General features: G+C 36.0%; 1 protein-coding gene across 2 annotated transcripts in view; it reads left to right on the top strand.

The window, feature by feature from the left end:
* LOC124163340 (uridine-cytidine kinase-like 1) overlaps positions 1-19,779 on the top strand; it is a 33,928-nt gene extending 14,149 nt beyond the window's left edge. For both annotated transcript variants that reach the window (XM_046540176.1, XM_046540175.1), the window contains exons 7-11: positions 6,559-6,810; positions 9,541-9,750; positions 14,829-15,014; positions 15,108-15,273; positions 18,720-19,779. In XM_046540176.1, coding sequence (XP_046396132.1) covers positions 6,559-6,810; positions 9,541-9,750; positions 14,829-15,014; positions 15,108-15,273; positions 18,720-18,877 — 972 coding nt within the window. In that variant the 3' untranslated portion in view covers positions 18,878-19,779. The remainder of the gene's footprint in view (positions 1-6,558; positions 6,811-9,540; positions 9,751-14,828; positions 15,015-15,107; positions 15,274-18,719) is intronic.

Raw genomic sequence — 19,779 nt, 5'->3', positions numbered from 1 at the left:
TTCTTTGGTAAGTCCATGTACCAAAGAAATTTGATGTTTAACTTAAATGAAAATGCTGCTGGTGCAGCAGAAGTACGCCGATTGACTCTATGTACGGGTTTCTACTCTTACCGTCTCTTATTCAATGAAATTTTTTGTGGTAGTGACTTACATAATTTCTCGTCAATTGCGTTTTCTCGAAGTAGAATAGCCTACTTCCATTTGTTATTTTTATCCCTGATTGCGCCAAATTTTTTATTCAGCTATGCATGTTTATTTGTCGTCTTCAGTTCATTCACCAAAGGTCGTTTTACTTGGGGCACGTACTTGCACAATCTGACGTGTGTGTAAAGTCGCTGTCAAAATTGCGTCGTGTAAAGCGGCGAATTACTAGAACGCGTGCGAGAGTGCGTGGACGTGAATTGGCAAAATGCATTCCGGGAAGTTTTTCGCGTGGTACTATTTTCTTGATTCGAGTTTCACCGTCGTTTCAGCAGGCATCTTTAAGTCGCGAATTAAATCCGTACATTGCCCTCCGTTTCGGAACCTCTTTTGTAGTATTCTTTTTCGAAGCAGATAATTGTTAAGTAATACAACAAGGAATGCCAGTGTGTATCTGTTGACTTCACTCGGGCTCTGTATATATTAGGGATGCCGTCGTTGACTTTCATTGAAAGAAGGGGGTTGTTCGACTCTAGGGAGAGAGTGGGAAACATTGAAAAACGTGTATTGGGCTTTTTTTGCAAGACTCGTTCAGTAATAAATTTGCAATGACGCCTACTAGCCCCGATATGGTTGCTGCTGCTATCCTACGCTTAGTCGCCATGGACTCAAAGCTAAAAATGGGACTCGTGAATCATATGCCAGTATTTTAACTATTAATACTTTTTACTTCAAGATTTCAAAATTTAATATTTTTACCTATCATTGGCTTTCAGTGGATGTACTGACATTAAAACCTAGGTGGGAGTATTTTTTATAATCGTGGAAAATTGTAAGCATTTATTTCAATATGGAGAAATTCCACTCCATCCCGCTTGGATCTTCGGATTTTACCCGATCAATTCGTTATGTAGTTACTCATTTCTCCCAATAATAGTGCATTGAATATCTTTTTCGCAATTTTTTTAAAGACACTCTCAGCTGTAAAATGCGGCGTAGAAATGGCATGAATGAGTGCCAGAATTAGAACTGATATTCACGTCGTGCATTTGGTCGTTTTTTTTCGCTTACTTACGTGACTCGTGATCTCGCTAGAACTGTTATGCCTACATCAGCATAGTTTAGGCATCCTGGAAGCAGACTGACCTCATGGGCCTCGATTATCACCGTTCTTCCTTCCTCTAATTCGCTATCAGCGCTGGACATTTCGGCACCGCGGTATCAGAGGACATGCAGCGCCCCGATGTTGGAATTAGTGATGGACTTAGTCGGTCATTCTCGTGATCCCAATCACGGTGACAATTCATTTCAGTGACTCTGTCATGAACGGGAGGTCATGATTGAATGGGTCATGATTGTGGAAAGTGGACGGCAATCACGACCGAGTAGACAATCACGACCGAGGGGGCAATCACTACCCTGTGGTCAATCATGACCCGCTTATCGCTTTCTTCTTAAGGGCAATATCTATGTAGCTTGTTAAACGAGAGATGAGTTGTTATTATTATTAATCTATAAAGTTTTTTCATTTGATAAAACCATAAACTAGTTAATTTTTATCTTAATTACTTCTAAAACATTTACAAATACAGATTGTTCCTTAAATGTTCTTTATTACACTCCTTTTATTGTTTTTCAAGATACAGAATCAACGATAATTTCCAATCATTCGTGGGGCATAGGGTTAGTGATCAATATTTTATTATGGAAAGTTAATATAAATAATGGAACTGATTGAGAGGCATGAGAGAAAACTGGGCTCTCTCAAGATTTTCGGCATATCACCTGAGATATGAAGGCCATAGGTACCCTGAAATGTCGAATAACTTTACAATTATTACGAACATTGCCCCTAAAAGTGATTGCAATACCATGCCATTCATCACCACGAGTGAAAGAGCAGTCAAAAACGGTCAATTCAGGTCGCGAGTGACGATCATCAACCGCGACATCTTCGAAGAATGATAGCGATTGGACTGTGCTTGAGAATGACCTATGCAATGAGCGATCACGAATGACCTAATGGCTGGCGATTGACGGAGAACAACCACGATCACGAATGACCTGCGTCTAGAACAATCATGAATGACCTGTGTCTAGAACAATCATGAATGACCAACGATCGCGACTGATGGAGAACGTCCACAGCGGTCCACGGTCACGAACGACCGAAGGACGGGAGGAAATGACCCTCTCGGTCATCTGAATGATCCCGTTCACCGATCAATCTCGGAGATGACCCTGGTCACATGATTCGATCGTTCATGACCGACCCATCACTAGTTGGAATAGTTCTCAGTATCAGGGGTCAGTGCCTCCAGATGAGCGCCGTAGCGGAAGATGATCCGTTCTTACAACCCCTTTTCACCTTTACATAGTAGCGTAAGGATGGAGGCGTCATGTTACCATATTACTTGATGGGATTTAATTTCGTTTTATTTGGGAGGCCTACTTCCAAGGGACCTGGGTTCAGATCTGGTGGTGGCGGAGATTTTTTTTTCAAATAGTCTAGCATATCAAGTAATGTAACTCGCTCGTCCAATGGGACGCTGAGCGGCAGTATATTGGCTAAAAATCTTGAGTATGATAAGAGGAGACTTAATGCGTAAATTTTTTGGAGCGATGTTATAAAGGCCTTCCTTCTTTCGGTACAAATATTCTCCTTCGTTGTTTTATCTGAATTTTGAAATCGTTATTTTTCTTAAAATAAAAAAACCATCAGTAGGGAAAGAGTAGTTGTGTTGTATTGATGGCTAGAAATTGAGAAAGACTCTTGATAATTTTCGGAAGCCGCTGTAATCATTTTCCTTGGTGATGCGGCCTTCGTCAGATGCGATAGTCTGGAAGGCATAGCGTCTTACGCAGCCGCTCCCGTTGAAGATAAAGATTGGAAAGAAACTGGCGTGAGTTTTTTTTTTGTTTACGAAAACCTTCTTATGGCTTTTCTGCACGGGGAACTTAATTGCGGAGGTCAGAACTGCATTAAATTCTTATTATGGCGTGCATTTTCGCGAAGGCACGAACGAAATTAGAACGGGCTTTTTTGCCATCTCACGTCCATGCATTATCGCATGCGTTCCGGCTATTCACCGTTTTACGCGACGCAATTTTGACTGTGCCTTCGTTCATACGTGAGATTGTGCAATGACGTGCCCAATGTAAAACGCCTTTAAGCTCAGAATTGATAGATTTTAATCGGGAAACGAAAAAATTTACCGCAAAAAAGTTAAAACTTTATTGCAATGATTTTTTTTTGTTTTAACTTAGCTAGGATTCATTTAAAATCAGTGGAAGTATTTTTGTGGCGTATTTTTGAAGGCTATGAAGCACCAAATTGGTGATTTAGGCGCAATAAGTATTACAAAATCCTAATTATTGCTCCTAAGGAAAAACTGTTTGGATCGTTTCTTCTTAGATTAATTCGATCGTAAATATTCGCAATCATTGGATTAGCTCGCGATTTTTAAAATTTGAGCGTATAAGCCGTTATTAATTAAAAATTGTAGATTCGCTGGTAATTTTTTATGCGGGCAGGATAAATTGTTACGATTTTGAAAAATTGTTACTCCAGAACCATTATATTTTTTTAAGCTTCATGAAATTCATGTCATCCAATTGTCTGTAATTTGATGACTTTGAATTTATATTTTGCTAATTTATATTACATTCCAAAAGATGTCTCGGTTTTGACATTTTTGCGATAGCTTTAATGCTTCTTAGTCAATTGAATTTTAAAGAAAATAAATTCCCCAAGGCCGTTGACTTTCAACTGTTCTTTCAACTGACTTTCAACTGTTCTTTCAACTGACTTTCAACTGTTCTTTCAACTGACTTTCAACTGTTCAACGGCTGTAGATCGTTCAATCGCCTATAATTCTTAGTCAATTTCTCGTAGTGTCAATTTTAGTCGTATTCATTGTCCAAAATATGATTTGGTTCGATTTTTATTTGTGAATGATAGTTCATGGGAATCTACTATTTTTGTCACAATTTCAAGTTATGAAACAAAAATACTTTTTGAAACTGAAGATATGAAGGAGTTTGAGCTAATGCCCCATATACATTAATTTAATAAAATCTATTCTCACAAAAAGAGCACTTATTCAAATCTTATATGCCCTGTGTCAATTGTGTTGTATGGTAGCTTTTTACCCTTCCTTGCTCAACAAGTCGGTGAAAATTGTGTTGTGTAAGAGAAGCAAATTTTGGGAATTAATTTCCCCAAATTTTTATTGTCTATTGTGAATTGTAGAGTCCCAAAGATTTTTTGTGTGTAACCTTTTTGCAGATGAGTAGATGACGTCACAAGCTCATGCAAAGCAGGTCATTGCTTCTCAGCTACTACTCTGCCTTGTGGATGGGCTTCTTGTAGTCCATTGTTCACACTCTTGAAAGTGGTCCCTTCCCTCAATGGAAGTAGTTCTCTGAACAAATAATGGAGACTGAACTCAAAGTATTCACCAACTCAGGAAAAGTGGATGGCAAATTTAGCATTTTCTTATTTTAAACTTATTAGAGAGTAGTTGAATTAGGAAGAATTTTTTATGGCGTTACCCATCTTTCCCTTCTATCTACCAAATTCTGATTATGATAAGCAATTCTGTGTTTGAGTGACCTCTTTGCTTTCAGTTTAGACTCCAATATACCTTCTCATCCTATTTAAGACTGCTAGACAGTTTAAATTGCTTTGGTGCACTGAAGTGCATGTTAGCCCTTAGTAAGATTTTTGATTTATCAAAAAGTGTTTCATTTGTCAATAGTAGTCTGTATGGTTCTATATTTTATTTTTATTGATAAATCTTACATTCACTTTTGTGCTATTAAAAGTAATGTAATAAAATTTAATTGATTTGTGATAAAACGGTTCTTGAAATGGATATCACCACTAGTTGCAGGAAAAATTCATGATATTTCCAGCTTGTACTTTGTAACTTAGCTTCTTTGAAATATTTGGCTCTAAAAATTCTGCCAAGTATTAATTATCTACCATTTCATTTGCAGCATTAAAGAAATAGGCAAGAAATAGGCTACCCATGCAGTGCATCAGTATTGATCGATGATGACTGCAACCTGTTGCATGATTGCTTTGAAATTTGAAGTTAATTTAATGTAATCTGTAGTTTTATGATGGATGTGAAGAACCTACTAGTTTTGGGTGTATGCAACGTGTATGTATACATACCACCAAATATTTCTGGAGAAAATTCTGTTGTGTCACTAAGGCCCGTATTCTTAGTCGACCCTACATATCCGTCCCTACGTAACAAGAGGTCCCTACATTCATTTCTCAATCGACCCTACATAAGTGGTGGGGGATGATTCCATCATCAAGTTCTCTGAAATGACATAGATGATGGTACAGTGCCAATTTTCCACTTGGTAGTGTATTTGGACCTAGCTATGAAACTAAGAAAAGACATCCAATAATTTTTAGGCGTATTGTTAGGGCGACGGCTCAAGATAAATAAACAAGCAGTGTCGTCTTCCAGGTTGTGTAGGTATGTTAATTATCGCTACAAATACTCTCATATCAAGCCAAAAGTAGAACCATATTGCCTTTAAATTATTTCAAAAGAGGCCAGTTCAAGATAGTAATTAGCATGGGGCAAATATAATCATTGACGTGGGAACTTACCTAGCATCATCAAGGTTCGTCATTCGCTTTTACCTTCCGAAGGTAAGTTTATAATGTGGCAAATAGAGGCATGAAAATACGTTTTCTATGGTTGTACGTAAACGAAGTATTGGTTTCTCATAAGCGTACCAAGTGCCAAATGTGAAAAATATTTATATATATTCGCAGAAATAAGGTGATGTATACTGCTATATTGTACTTATTATTCTTCAGCCAATTTTATTATTTATTTCACTTGATGGGTATAATGTGGTAGTATTATTACCTTTCTGCAGTGTTTCTGTACATTTTAAAATGGTTCGTGTCATCCAGTCTCCCTTAATATGCATTATAATGTGGATTCTTTAATCAAAGTGATAAGCAAATGAAATTTGACCGTCATGTTTTTGTAGGGTGTAGGGTTGGTTCAGGTACCCTACATCAAGTAGGGCCCCATTTAGTTCCAAAAACGGCCATATTTAGGGCTTGTAGTGGCGTATGTAGGGCAAGATCGGTTTATGTTGGGGCTGATGACGTATCCAGGGTCGGTTGGCTCTCCTGGGTCAACTAAGAATACGGGCCTAAATGGTGGTGCTGATCATTCGCATGTCTCATGTTAGGTATTAGCCTTTAAAATTGATGGTAAATTAAGGCTACTTATTTGTCTGCCATTATAATTGCCAAATTATTTTGTTATAGTTTTTGAATCTTAGATAAAATAATTTTTATCTATGTACTGAGCTAGCTCAGTTATTTTTTTTTTAATTTAGTTAATACATTTCTGCTATTTTTCTCCCTCACAGATGCTGGATATGAAAGTATTTGTCGACACTGACTCTGACATCAGGCTGGCTCGTCGCCTAAGGAGAGACATTACGAAGAGAGGCCGTGATCTTTCAGGAGTACTGAAGCAGTACTGCACACATGTGAAGCCATCGTTTGATTATTACATAGCTCCGTCCATGGCACATGCTGACATCATTGTCCCTCGGGGTGGGGAAAATTCTGTTGCAATTGAGCTAATCGTACAGCATGTGCACACAAGACTGCAAGAGGTATGTTGGACTTAAGCTTATGATTTGTACCACTTCAAGCCCTTGTTCTAGTGCTGTTTTTGAAAGTTTTTCATGAAACTATTTTGAAACCCCTACGTCATTTCTCATAGTTGCCAAACAGGTTGCAAATTCACGGACATGCAAAATGGTTACATAGTGGTTTCACAAGAACTTATTTTTCTACCCTCAATAGGGTGGTTTCCTATTTTTTTTAATAGCCTAAATCTAAAGATTATTACTCCTGGAGTATGTATTTCACGCTTTTAGATTTTTAAATGACGATATCTATTTTTGTGATTAAATGAAAAGTGAAAATTTTCAAGAGTGCAAAAATGCAGCAGCTAAGTATGAATGCTGGGAAAAACCCATGTGACGTCATTCTGGTTCCGCCTGCTGCTGTGTTAGGCCACCATGGTGCGAGGCTATGAGCGCCACTACGATGCAGGCTGCTAGTAGGTAGTGCTTGGGTTAAATAACGAAACGTGAAAACGAATGATAAGGAAACTTTCCCACCTTAGGAAATTTTAATAGGTGATTATTAAGAGATGTTTCCCTGAGATCTGTGCCTCATGCATGCATTAGTAATCTCAGACGATGTCAAACTCCTATCCACTCGTATAGAATCTAGTTCCCTGTGACGTCACGTGGAGTGGCATTGCATAGGCGCCAATCAGGCCTTTTTCAAATGAGGTTAAAATTGACCATTAACATTCGTCAAAACTGTGATTTATAAAACCAAATAATTTGTATATTATAAATACGCTAAAGGTGGGTAATGAATCACAATCAATGGTTTTCGTTTATTTGATGAAGGAAACTACCCCATTCTATTTTTGAAATGACTAATATCTTTTCAAAGGTCTGTTCTTTCTCATTTTTTACTACTTTGGCTAAAATGTAATGAGCTTGATTTCAATAATTACATGGAATCAGTGGAATAAATATGGGGGGGATGAGGGGATAGGTAGATAGAGGGGATGATGTAAACAAAGGTGATTAGTGTTACAACCACACTACAATTTACTTTTACCTGACTGTTGGCGGTTGGAGGGTAGAGAGCTAATTACTTATCAGAAGCACTGCCCCTTCCACCTCACCATCCCCCCCATCCCCTTCTACTCTGAATCTGGCCAACCAGAGTTGATAGTCCCTGGAAATAAATGTGAGGCGGAACGAACCGCGATAACCAATAAGAATTTGCCAACACCATGAGCTGGAGAGTGATGTTTATTGCACGGAAGTTAGAGACTGAAGACTCATCCACAATTCTACGTGTCACTGTTCTGAGATTGGCTGGAATAGTGAAAGGGATTCAAGCGCATTCAAGGTCACCCACCATCAGTTGTCGCCTAAGGAGAGACATTACGAAGAGGCCGTGATCTCTCTTAATTTGAGATGGTATAAGTGAATGGATTTTTCATGGAAATTTCTAAATATGCCCTTTTATGGTGCTCTATTGATAGTCTTTTAAATAATTAGCCATCCCTCACTACATTTTACTTCACTTGTATTTTGACAATTGGAAATATCCTCTGGGCTGTAATGGCAAACGTGGGCTATAATGAGTGCTTGGAAAAGTATTTATGTACATATATGGAATTGAGAATATAGGCGTGAGGTTTGACGAAAAAACTCTGGTACATACGTATAAGGTTGGTATCGATAGAAGAATCATGATTAAAATTAAACATATGTACTTACATGGTGAGCTGATAACTTTTTTCACCAGAATCAAATTTGTCCTTTGCAGAAAAGGTATGGAATGATATTAGGGTCTCAGATGTAACATTTTTTTGAAATTGGATAACATTAACCTCTGCTGCTAGGGTCTAAAAATTAAAAATTATGGATATTCAAATAAATGTTGGTAACAAATGCCTATGGAGATGTCATTTTAACTATTGCCATTTCAGTTCTAATAAATGATGACAATAATACTCATTATTTATCCAATAGAAGTTAAAGTCTATGCAACGAATTGCATTGAAGGCTTATTTTGAGATATATGTTTAAATTTTAAAGGCATTAAACCTTTGGTCTGAAAATTCATGCTAGCCATATGTTGTATGTCAGTTGAAAGTTGCATTTATTAAAAAAAAATATATACTTAATGCTGTATCTTTATTACAAATAGTTTTAAATGATTATGTATGGGTATATATAATTGCTTAAATTTAATGATTTCCCAAATTTTATCTTGTAACTTTCTTTTGAAAATTTTTTGTAAAACTCAAAAAAGCTGGTATGTTTCACTGATTGTTACATTTAAAACTCTTTTCTGGGAGAAGATTGTAATACTTGCTTTACCATTGCTCCAAAATCTTTTGAACTTGTAAGGGTGCTGATAACTGAAGCAACTAAAAATAATAAAAAAAAGGCACAGAAAAACTAATTAAATCACAACTCTTTCTACTAAGAATACTAATAACTTCAGGCATAACTTTATGGTAACTTTCCATTGTTGCTAATAAATATATTACCCTTAATATGGTTACCCATTATATGTGTACAATGGACACGACCCAGGTTTCGTGACATAGTTATATCTGTGGATGAATGATTCTGAATTCATCCATATTTACACCAAATCGAGTGCAGAGGGGAAGTATCTGGTAATAATGAGAGTGGAATTGTTTGAAGTTGGAAGAGTTGGGGTGAATTGATTGTCGATGGGAACAAGAAGTTTTAGAAGTATATCTTTAATTCATTTACTGTCAAAATTTTTTTCAGCGAGGATTGAAACTTCGTGAAAATTTAGTCAACTCGTACACCAAGAAGAATTTGCCTCAGTCTTTGTACAAGCTGCCCTCTACACCGCAGATACAAGGACTTCACACTTTTATTCGCAACAAGGACACTCCTCGTGATGAGTTCATTTTTTATTCGAAGAGACTGATGAGATTGGTGATAGAATTCACTCTCTCTCTTTTTCCTTTTAAGGTAAGAAAATTACCATTATTTTACTAATTGCATTTCGCTGCTAAGGCCTCTGTACATGTATCAATATCTGTGTGAAGTCAAATTAGAATCAAGATTGTTGTCTTTCACATAGGAATAAAACATTTTGTGTTTTCTCCTGAATTACTTTAGTATACTTCTGGGTTCGGTTGCCATTTCAATACTCTAGTGTAACTTATTTAAATTTATACGCACAAGATCTTTCTTGTAAATGTAATTATCATTTGAAAACATTGTTCATGAAATTTAATAGACTAGTTGTGTGGTTGAAGATAAAACGATTTTTGGATTTACCTCGGTAATTTGATTTAGGCAAAGTTAGTCAGGAGGGAATGCAGTACCTTTGTATGTGTGACTTGCTCCATTTCAGTAATACGTAAATATGAATGAAAACTTTTTTAAGGGCCATTATTCAATATTTTAGAGTAGGGATGGGCAGATCCAAGATTTTTTCAGAGCCAGATCGAAATCTTGATTTCAGATGTCCGATCTTCAAATATTTTTGGATCCCTTTGCATTTTCAATCGCCTGCTATAAAGTGATGTAATTATTCAAGTTTCATCTGATATCTTTATTGGTGCAGAATTTAAATGGTAAATGTAGGCAAGCATTCAAAGACTTTTTCTCAATAAAAAATTCGTACGTGCCTTTGAAATTCCCTGCTTTCGTGTGGATGGACTGACATCTGGGAAAATATGCCTGTTATCTCAAGGGTTCGTAACCCAGGCCCTTTTGTTGCTCATCCAAAAAACAGGCGAATGCTGCTTTGAATACCCTTTCATTGCTTGCAGAGTTTATGAATGATAAATCATTTTAATTTGCGGTCACCAAGGAATTTGCACCGAGCAGCTAAGTGAAATGGTCTTTAAATTTCTTGAAATCTGACGCACATTTTTCTTCTCTGAAAATGAATGAATGAGATGGCATTCTCTTCATTTACAATCCCGTCTTGTCAGCATTTAAAATTAGTTAGTTGAGGGGGAAAGGAGCTACTCTCAATCATAGCTTGGAGTTTATCAGAAAATATCAATGATAAAATAACACAAATGGTTATTTTCACACTTTTAATACATAACTCAAAAGCCAACCATGGTTTCAACTAGTGATGGGTCGATTCCAAAATTTTATCGATTCCGATCCCGATTCCGATTCTGGCATTTCGATTCCGATTCTACCGATACCGATTCCATCGATTCTGATGCCATAGGCTCCAAGAAAAATATCACTTAATTCCAGGCAACAAGAAAACCACTTAAAAAAATATTACTCTGTGAAAGAGTCAGTCAAACAAAAGCATCTTTCATATCATCACTATGTAATTAAAATATAATAGCTAAATTTCAAAACAGAACATTCCTGAAAAGTGATGTTACATGATAGGTATTAGTTTAGAATATTAACACTCATGTTTAAATTTAAAATAAAAGTATCTCCTTTAATATCCATCTTTTATTGATAATATCTTATCATTATCAATAATGTCTCACACATTTAGTCTCCTTTTACAGACTTTAAATTTTTGGTCAGATATAAAAGCATCTTCACTCTGTCAGCTGACAGAGTGAAGATGCTTTGCTTTCTAGGATAGCATAGGATATCTTAAGATAAAGCCTGTTGCATTTTACATCACATATTTTTCCTGCAGAACTAAATGTCTTTCACTGAACACAGTGGATGGCGGTATGGCAAGAAACCTCTTCGTTTATACTTTCAGCCTTGGGTAGGAGATACAAGTCTTTCAGTATTTCCCAGGGAAGGAATTTGGTGGTGCATTCATCTATGATAAATAAGCTCCACTTCAGCTTCAACAGTGTTTGCTATGGTAACTTTGGGTACTTTTCCAAATGCATCACTGTATCTTGACTATATACCTGTCACAGGCTCCCTAGTCTGCATTTGCTCCTTTGGAATATAAAAGGGATTTCCAAGTAGCACTTTTTGATCTCGAGTCGAGATGAAAATTACTCACAAGTATTGAGTCAAGTATGATAATTTCTGAACCAGGCAATATAGCAATGCATACTACAATATATTCTACTCCAATTTTCTAAGATGAATGTCTAGCCTAATGTAAGAAGGAAAATATAATGAGGATCGTGCTCTATAATCAGCCCTGAGTATAGTAATTTTCACAGCTATAATAAAGATTACATACTAAGTATATGAATCATGTAATATTTGGCCCTTTCAAATTCTCAAGCAGAAAATCTAATTATTCTACATGCTCAGCCAGCAGGTTTTGATATCTTCATGTTACAGTATTACTGCCTGCAGAAAATTGGCTTTTGCTACACACTTGTGTGACTGGTTAAGTACTTTCTTACCAAAATTGCAAGATTTTGGAGACTTTGGAATTTTTATCAAAAATAATATCAACGATTTATTTGGACCTTGAATCTTAATGGAATTCAAATGAACGAAGCGAACGAACTATATAGAACTAAACTTGAGTTTTGTAGAGCCAAAAAAATTCTATACTTCGCACGTCATTTAATCAGGGTAAAAGTCTCTTGCTTTTTTAAGTTCAAGAAAGAAACTAAACGCTACAAATGAATATCACATCGGACGGATGCAGTAATAAAAAAGGCTAAAAGATGCCTTGTGATATGAAAACTCCCCCTTCCGCACGACTCACCTCGACGAAGGTGGAAAGGGAAAAAGGGTATTAGTTGTTGCCTTTCGTGGAAACAGTTCATTTTTCTCTCTCTTAAGCATGCTGACTTAATTTCTTCATTTTACTTCAATACCCGAGCCATATTTCTTATGCGTGGGATGGTTCCGAAAAATATCCAATCCTTAGTATTTTCTTTCGAGTAATGCGCTAAATGATCTATACATAATCCTTTTTAACATCCTCAGTTTAGTGTTTTCAGTCAATTGAGACGATTATCCATGCTTTACATGACGATTTTCAAGACTAATGTTTTAAAAAACTTGAAAAATCGGCCTCAGTTACCGAGCCTCAGAGGTCCGCGGCGTGTAGGTCAGCCTTGACGCGCAATTAAAAAATCGCTATAATTTCCTTCGTCGCAAACTTTTTTCCAAGATTTCTACTTAGTAATCTTTAGAAATCTCTATTTTATATTGTGGTTCAAATTTTCCGAGTAATATTTTTCGTAAACGAAAGATAATATCTACTTTATGTCAAATTTCACGTGAAAAACGGGTCGGCCATTTTGCGTTGTAAAACCAGACAGATGAGAGCCAAAATCTTCAAAAGTCATTGAAAATATAGAGAAAGCGCCAGGTCAAAGGAATATTGCGTTTCTTTATTCCATTAAACTCATACCAACGCAAAACCACCTGGATAAATTCAAAGATTTTTTGAGGAAAAACGATATCTCGCGTGGCATTGAAAAATTGGTCATGTTTGGGCCACTGTATCTCACAAAAGGGTCGTATTTATGTAAAACGGCATATAAATCTATATCTGGTAATAATTTATGAGTATTTACGCTAAGTTTCAAGTCTCTATCCCCAAAAAGGTCATTTTGGACTTCGTTCCAGCTTTTTCCGATTTCGGACCAGTGCGCGCCGGGTAGGAAGACGATCGGCCGCCGCGGCTGCCGTAAAGGTATTCGGCGCCCATGTCGACAACTATAGTGCTATAGTGTATTCGGCAAGCTGAAACTACCAGGCCAAGGCATTAGGATGACTTATTGGCTTTAAAAACTGCATAATAACACGAGTTTCATGATAGCGCTTCCTGTCGGCAGATCGCTGGACCTACTCTACTCGAAAGCTCTATAACCTTAACTACTCGACTCGACATTCGTAATGCTACTCGAAACGCTCGAGTCGAGTACCAACTACTCGACTCCACTTTTCGAGTACTCGCACATCCCAGGAAGATATGTGTTTTGTCAATGCCTTCTTAAGAAGGCATTGGTTTTGTTATCACGATTACGAGGCGCGAAAATTCAAATGACTTTTGGGAACGCGGTGGTATATTTTGTGGTTTGAAGTACTACTGGAATCGGAATCGATTTTTCACCTTGGCAAGTACTCGTTTTCGATTCCGGTTCTTGGCCGAGAATCGAGGAATCGAAGAATCGAGGAATCGAACCGACCCATCACTAGTTTCAACACATTGTGTCATTGTCAAGGTGAGAAGGTACCTAATTCATATTATCGGCCCTGGAAATGCTACTGTTCTTATCCCAGGAAAGACTAAAAATATGGCATGATTAATTATCAATGATGGCAGCTTACCTTCGTTCAAGTCATCCACAGTTTGATTTTCTTTTGTTATTTATCATTCAACGAACATATGATACCGAATTGGGCAAAAACTGCTAAACAATGTGAAGCAAAATTTTGGCAATATGGACATAGAGTACAAATGACAGAAGGTCTCAGGAAATACTGTCTCAAGGGAAGGGGAGGACAGCTAGCTGCACAAAACTAATTTTGGGTGATAAAAAAAAGTAACGTTGAAAAACATTCTGCACGTGGGAGAGGAAGTTCTTGGCAAGCATTTATATCAAAAAGGCTTCTAGCAATCTGTAATAAAGATGTCGCTTATGCATTTTCAAAAGACACATTAGAGGCCTTCTCAAAACTAAATATTTTGCTTGACAAAGAGTACAATCCAAGTACCGAATTTCTCAGAATATAGTCCCCCTCTGAATGTAGTCCCCCCCCTAATTTTGAGGCCTCACCTTCGGAAAAATATTTAAAAAATTTGCTTGAATATAGTCCCCCCTTTACTTTTACATCGGGAATTTTTGGAAAAAAAAATGGGGGGACTATATTCAGATAAATACGGTATTAGAAGATGGTTAAAATAAATATATTGAAGGTTTGTTTGAAGTTATGTAATTTAGTAGTGGCACTAGTCCATTATTAATAAAATGAATATTTTATGTAACTTTGAAAAATATACGACACAATTATCTTTGTATAACAGAATATTAGCTATTAGTGAAGGAATTTTATTTTGGTTAGGCTTAGTCCCAAGGTTAATGGAAAAAATTTTATTGCTTTACTTTATAACAGTTTTTTCAATGTGATACCTGCTTCTATGCATAAAAATAAAACATTCTTTATTTTGTATTTAGAGTGTAACCGTTGAGACACCACAATCCGTGCCATACAATGGGAAAAGAAGCACGACTGACAAAATTTGTGGTGTGTCTATCATGAGAGCTGGAGAAACAATGGAACAAGCTGTATGTGATGTTTGCAAGGACATCAGAATTGGCAAAATTCTCATCCAAACGAACTTCACAACCGGTGAGCCTGAGGTTGGTGTCATCCCTTTATTCTTTTTACCTATCACATTTCCGTAGTTCGTAAAAATAATCATTTCATGTGGGCTATGCATTTTTCTATTCCAGTTGTACTACTTGAGGCTTCCTAAGGATATCAGGGATTATAGGGTGATATTGATGGATGCCACTGTTGCAACAGGTGCTGCAGCAATGATGGCTATAAGAGTTCTGTTGGACCATGATGTGCCTGGAAAAAATATTTATATTGTTTCTCTATTGATGGCTGTTGCTGGTAAGGAAATACATGCTCCCATTTTTTATTCCAAGGCACCCCTTCCAATTTTTAGTATTGCGTATTATTGCTGTTTATAATTTGACTGCCTGTTCCAGTGTTATGTCCCAGAATTCCACATTATCACTCCCCAATCCCTGTAAATTCCTCAATATTCAGCAATCGATGCATTTCATTTGCCCTTTGATTTAATGAGATTATATTCTGCAATAAGTTAAGTTTAGAACAGAGCATAACATACTTAAATGCCCACTAATACTCTGTAACTTTGTAATCAATTTCTATAATTTTATCTATCAGCCAATTATTCTTTAAAATTATTCTTAATAAGCATTTCATCTGCTGGCAACAGGGCCATATCTATAATAATAGCATATTAATTGTACACAATTTGTTACCAAATTTTTTTTGCCATAAGGTACTAAAACTTTCATCACACATCCTAACATGCATATGAAAATGAAACTTGTATAAAGCCATATTTTTTCCTGGAATATGGCATGCCTCATATGCGGTAAGAGTTGAAAACTGATAAATTTTATGTACATCATTAGGAAAATTTGAAGTTACTATGGATTTAAATATCATTATAACAACTTTAATGTTCTTATGAGTAAATTTGCAAAAAAAAACATTTTCACAAAATTATAGTGCTCATCACTTTAAGCTATATATGTTTATTACGTACTGAATTTAGGAATAAGCAAAATATTTGCTTATTTCATTGGAGATGTTTCATTTAATTGAACAAACTTCAGTTAAACTGCAAGATTTTTAATTGTTTCCTCTAGAATCTTCTCCATTCATATTTATAAAATTGCACGTATCAGAAGGAACACCGGTGCCTTTCACAATTCAGCAAACACCTTCAGACATGCTGAATCTTGTTATATGCTTTTCCATACTGGCAAGACAACAGACATTTCTAGCTGACAATTTTGCTTCAGTCCACTTAAAATTTATTCTTCATGATCTTCTCCAGTGTATTTGCTCAATTTAGCATAAGCATATCATAGTGTGCTTAACATATTAGGTAATTTGTACATTTTAATCTATGTCCAATAAACTTAAATGTGCATTTGTGTTAATTGCTTATGGTCATATTTAAATATGCCTAACTGACTTAGGACTTGCTAACTTATTCGAAAGTTAAGAAAAACATGCCAGAGGTTGTTTTAAAAATGATATTTCAATAACAAATACTGGCATGCTTTTAGTTGTACAGGGTGGCAAAAAATTATGTCAAAAAAATTTAACTCTGGATGGCTGAAGCCAGAAGGAACCAAAATTACCAATGATGTTTAGGCCAAAGTAACACCATCTTTTAACTACATAAACGTAGTGCCAAGTGCTCTGGTTGGCTGTAAGTGGGCGGATGCTCGGACACATACAGCACAAACGGTCGCCAACTAGCATATAGGCCGTGTACACGTTTTATTTCGCCTATAAACCGTTTTACCCAAGTAAAAATGGAATAAACCTCGTGCATAAATGGTCTTATGTCTGCTACAAACCGGATAATACATGTGTATGCACAAGGAACCCAATTAGGGGACCATTGTAGCTATTCCATTCTCCACCAGGGATAGGACTTCTTGAAATAGCATAGTTGATGACCGGAAAATGGCAGTAACTACGCAAACAGCGGCACTTTTCACTCATACTAAACAGGAAATAAGACATAGGCAACATATTCGTTCAAAAATTTTCATTTATTGTCTCAGATAAAGGTTCCTCACTATAAAATAATTCATCAGGAAATACTTACAGGGCAAAACAGGAGTGGTGATGATTTTAATGACAATGGACAGGATGATAGCGAATATGAAATGATGGATGAAGCTTTTAAAAGAACTGATAAAATAGTATAAAAAAACCTTGAGAATACCGCATGTTGTTTCACTGAGTGCACGCACACGAGGGAAAATAGAATGACCTAATCCTTGGTGTTTCCAGTTCAAGTTGCATGAGTTATATCATTATGTGCTTGGTGATAGTTTTCCGGGTTTACACCGCGTTGAGTCATGTTTTTTGCGGACGACAGTTTCGGGCGCGTTCCAGCTCCCGTCTTCGGGTCCAAATGTTCTGCAGAGCTGCGATCCTTATATATATATAGCTAGTCAGGTGGCCGTTGATTTGAATTCCATTGTTGGAAAAGCCGTTTGAAAGATGAGGATAAAGGATAGCCGTCCTCCCTATTGAAGTTAACTTCTTCGAAAATCTATGTGGGACTGTCCACAGACATGTCGAATCATAGTCTGTAGACATTAAATTTGGGGAATATCATTTTTTTCTTTACTTATTTGTCACTAAAATTATTAAAATGTTACATAAAATAATATGCCACTTAAATTTTGATTTACCAGTTTAGGTTTTTTTATGGCAGTCCATGGACATAATTTTGTACGATTGTGGGAGAATGACCCTTGAGTAAAATTCTCCGTGCTGTTTTTTGGGAACAGCTCATGAACTCAAATGCTTTGCCTGCCAGAGATCACAATGTATCCAAGGCTCAGTGGTCGACACAATTTTTTCCACCCTGTATATTGCAACTATATTTAATTCATGACAACTTATTAACCCATTAATCCCCAGCGTTGCGTAAACGCAACATTATTGAATCCTAATTCTCAGAACAAGTTTCTACTTCAGCGTAATTTTTTCTTCGATTTACTGACTTTTTTAAGTGTCTCTAGTTCTAATTTTGTCATATTCACCAACATTTCCTTTCGTGTATTTTTATTTTTATGACTGATGGCGTTTGGCATAAAAATCGATGCGCACATACGAGACACCCTAGGAAAAATGACATACCCCAGCATGTCCGTTAAGGCAGAATGGGGCATTTCCTCCTAAGGAATACTGATAACTCTCGGTAAAGATGTCGAGTGTACAAATCAAGATAAATAATAAAAGATGTAACATAAGTTTTAAAAATTCCTTTTTTTTTAATTTATTTACCGGAGTTTTCCCAGCGTTGCGTATACGCAGCATTATAAAAATCTTATAATACGATGAAAATATTTTTATTCCAAAAATTCATCTTAATTTGGCCAAAATAAATCTGAAAATACGACACAACCGAAGTTAAAATCCCTACACACAGTCTGGGGAATAATGGGTTAAAAGTGAGATGTGACTTAAGAATTATGGAGTTACCTAATAAGAATTAATGAAATGTAATTCAACAATTATCTATAATCGTTCTCCATGCATTTAACTTCTTGTTGTATGAACAGTTGCAATGATCTTGTTAAATAGTTATTTAAAATGCAAATTGTGATTGCAATTAATTTTTGGGCGAATTCTAAAATTAATTGTATCTATAGAATATTTATCTATAGAATAAATTTCTAATCTATAAAATTTGCCCAAAAATTAATTGCGGATTCACCATGGTACACTTGTGATAAGTTTATGAAATGGGTCCCTTTTCAAATTTTCAGGAGTCCACTCTATTGCATACGCCTTCCCAGATGTTAACATTGTTACATCAGCTGTTGATCCAGATATAAATGAAAAATTTTATGTGCTACCTGGAATTGGAAATTTTGGAGATCGTTACTTTGGTACAGAACCATCTGAAGACAGTCCTGATGCCTGAGAAAGTCAATGGCTGACTATGTTCTGCTCTTCGTTCACTTTTTATTAAGCAATGATGTTGCTAGCATTCAGAAGGAGATAATTCTACTTACTTCAAGTTACTTCTCAAGGATGAATGGCTGGCTTAATGAGAAGCTTATCAGTCACAGGATAAGCCCCAACATTGAAGCAGAAATTATTGGTTGTACAGTTATGTTGAAGCATGTTTTTTGCCAGTATTAATTAATTTGATGAACTAAGATGCCGTTGATTAGGGATTCTTTTTAAATAATTTCATTGCTGAAGGATTCAGCAGAACATCATTGAATTGATTCATGAAAAAATATTTTAATCATATGAATTCATTTAAGTTTTATGTTATGGAATATTCATTTAACAAATTATGTTACTATGGGACTAAGTGCAGCAGATACAATTAGAATTTAGTTTTGTACTTCATTTTCACGTTTGCAAGTGCATGCAATATGAATGAAATGAGATTGCATGAAAATGAAGTTACTTTTTGTATGGAAATGCTGGCAATGAGTTTTTATATTTCATGGAGCTCTTTTATTTATTGAAAAATACTTTGACTATTGAAAATGTAATTATTTATTATGACAAAAGCAAAAACTTTATTACTGGGTTTTATTGTTATTCTTGTTTTTGGATCTGGCAAGTTTTAAGATTGAATGAAGTTCACTTGCTTTGCTGTTTATTGTAAGGAAGGTTTTGACGTGACCAACAATTATGAGGAATTGATTATACTTCCTTTTCATTTTCATCTTGGTATAAGAATAATTCAAATGTTTGGTTATATATTACTTAGTACATGTTGAACACTAATGCTGAGATGTTTTGGCAATGTGTGATGAATTTCGTATTACGAAAGTCTGTACTCAAATAAAGATACTTGGAAAACTA

Source organism: Ischnura elegans, chromosome 8, assembly GCF_921293095.1.
Source record: "Ischnura elegans chromosome 8, ioIscEleg1.1, whole genome shotgun sequence".
NCBI lineage: Eukaryota > Metazoa > Arthropoda > Insecta > Odonata > Coenagrionidae > Ischnura > Ischnura elegans.
The sequence above is the reverse complement of the archived record's forward strand: the minus strand, read 5'-3'. Positions and strand labels throughout refer to the sequence as shown.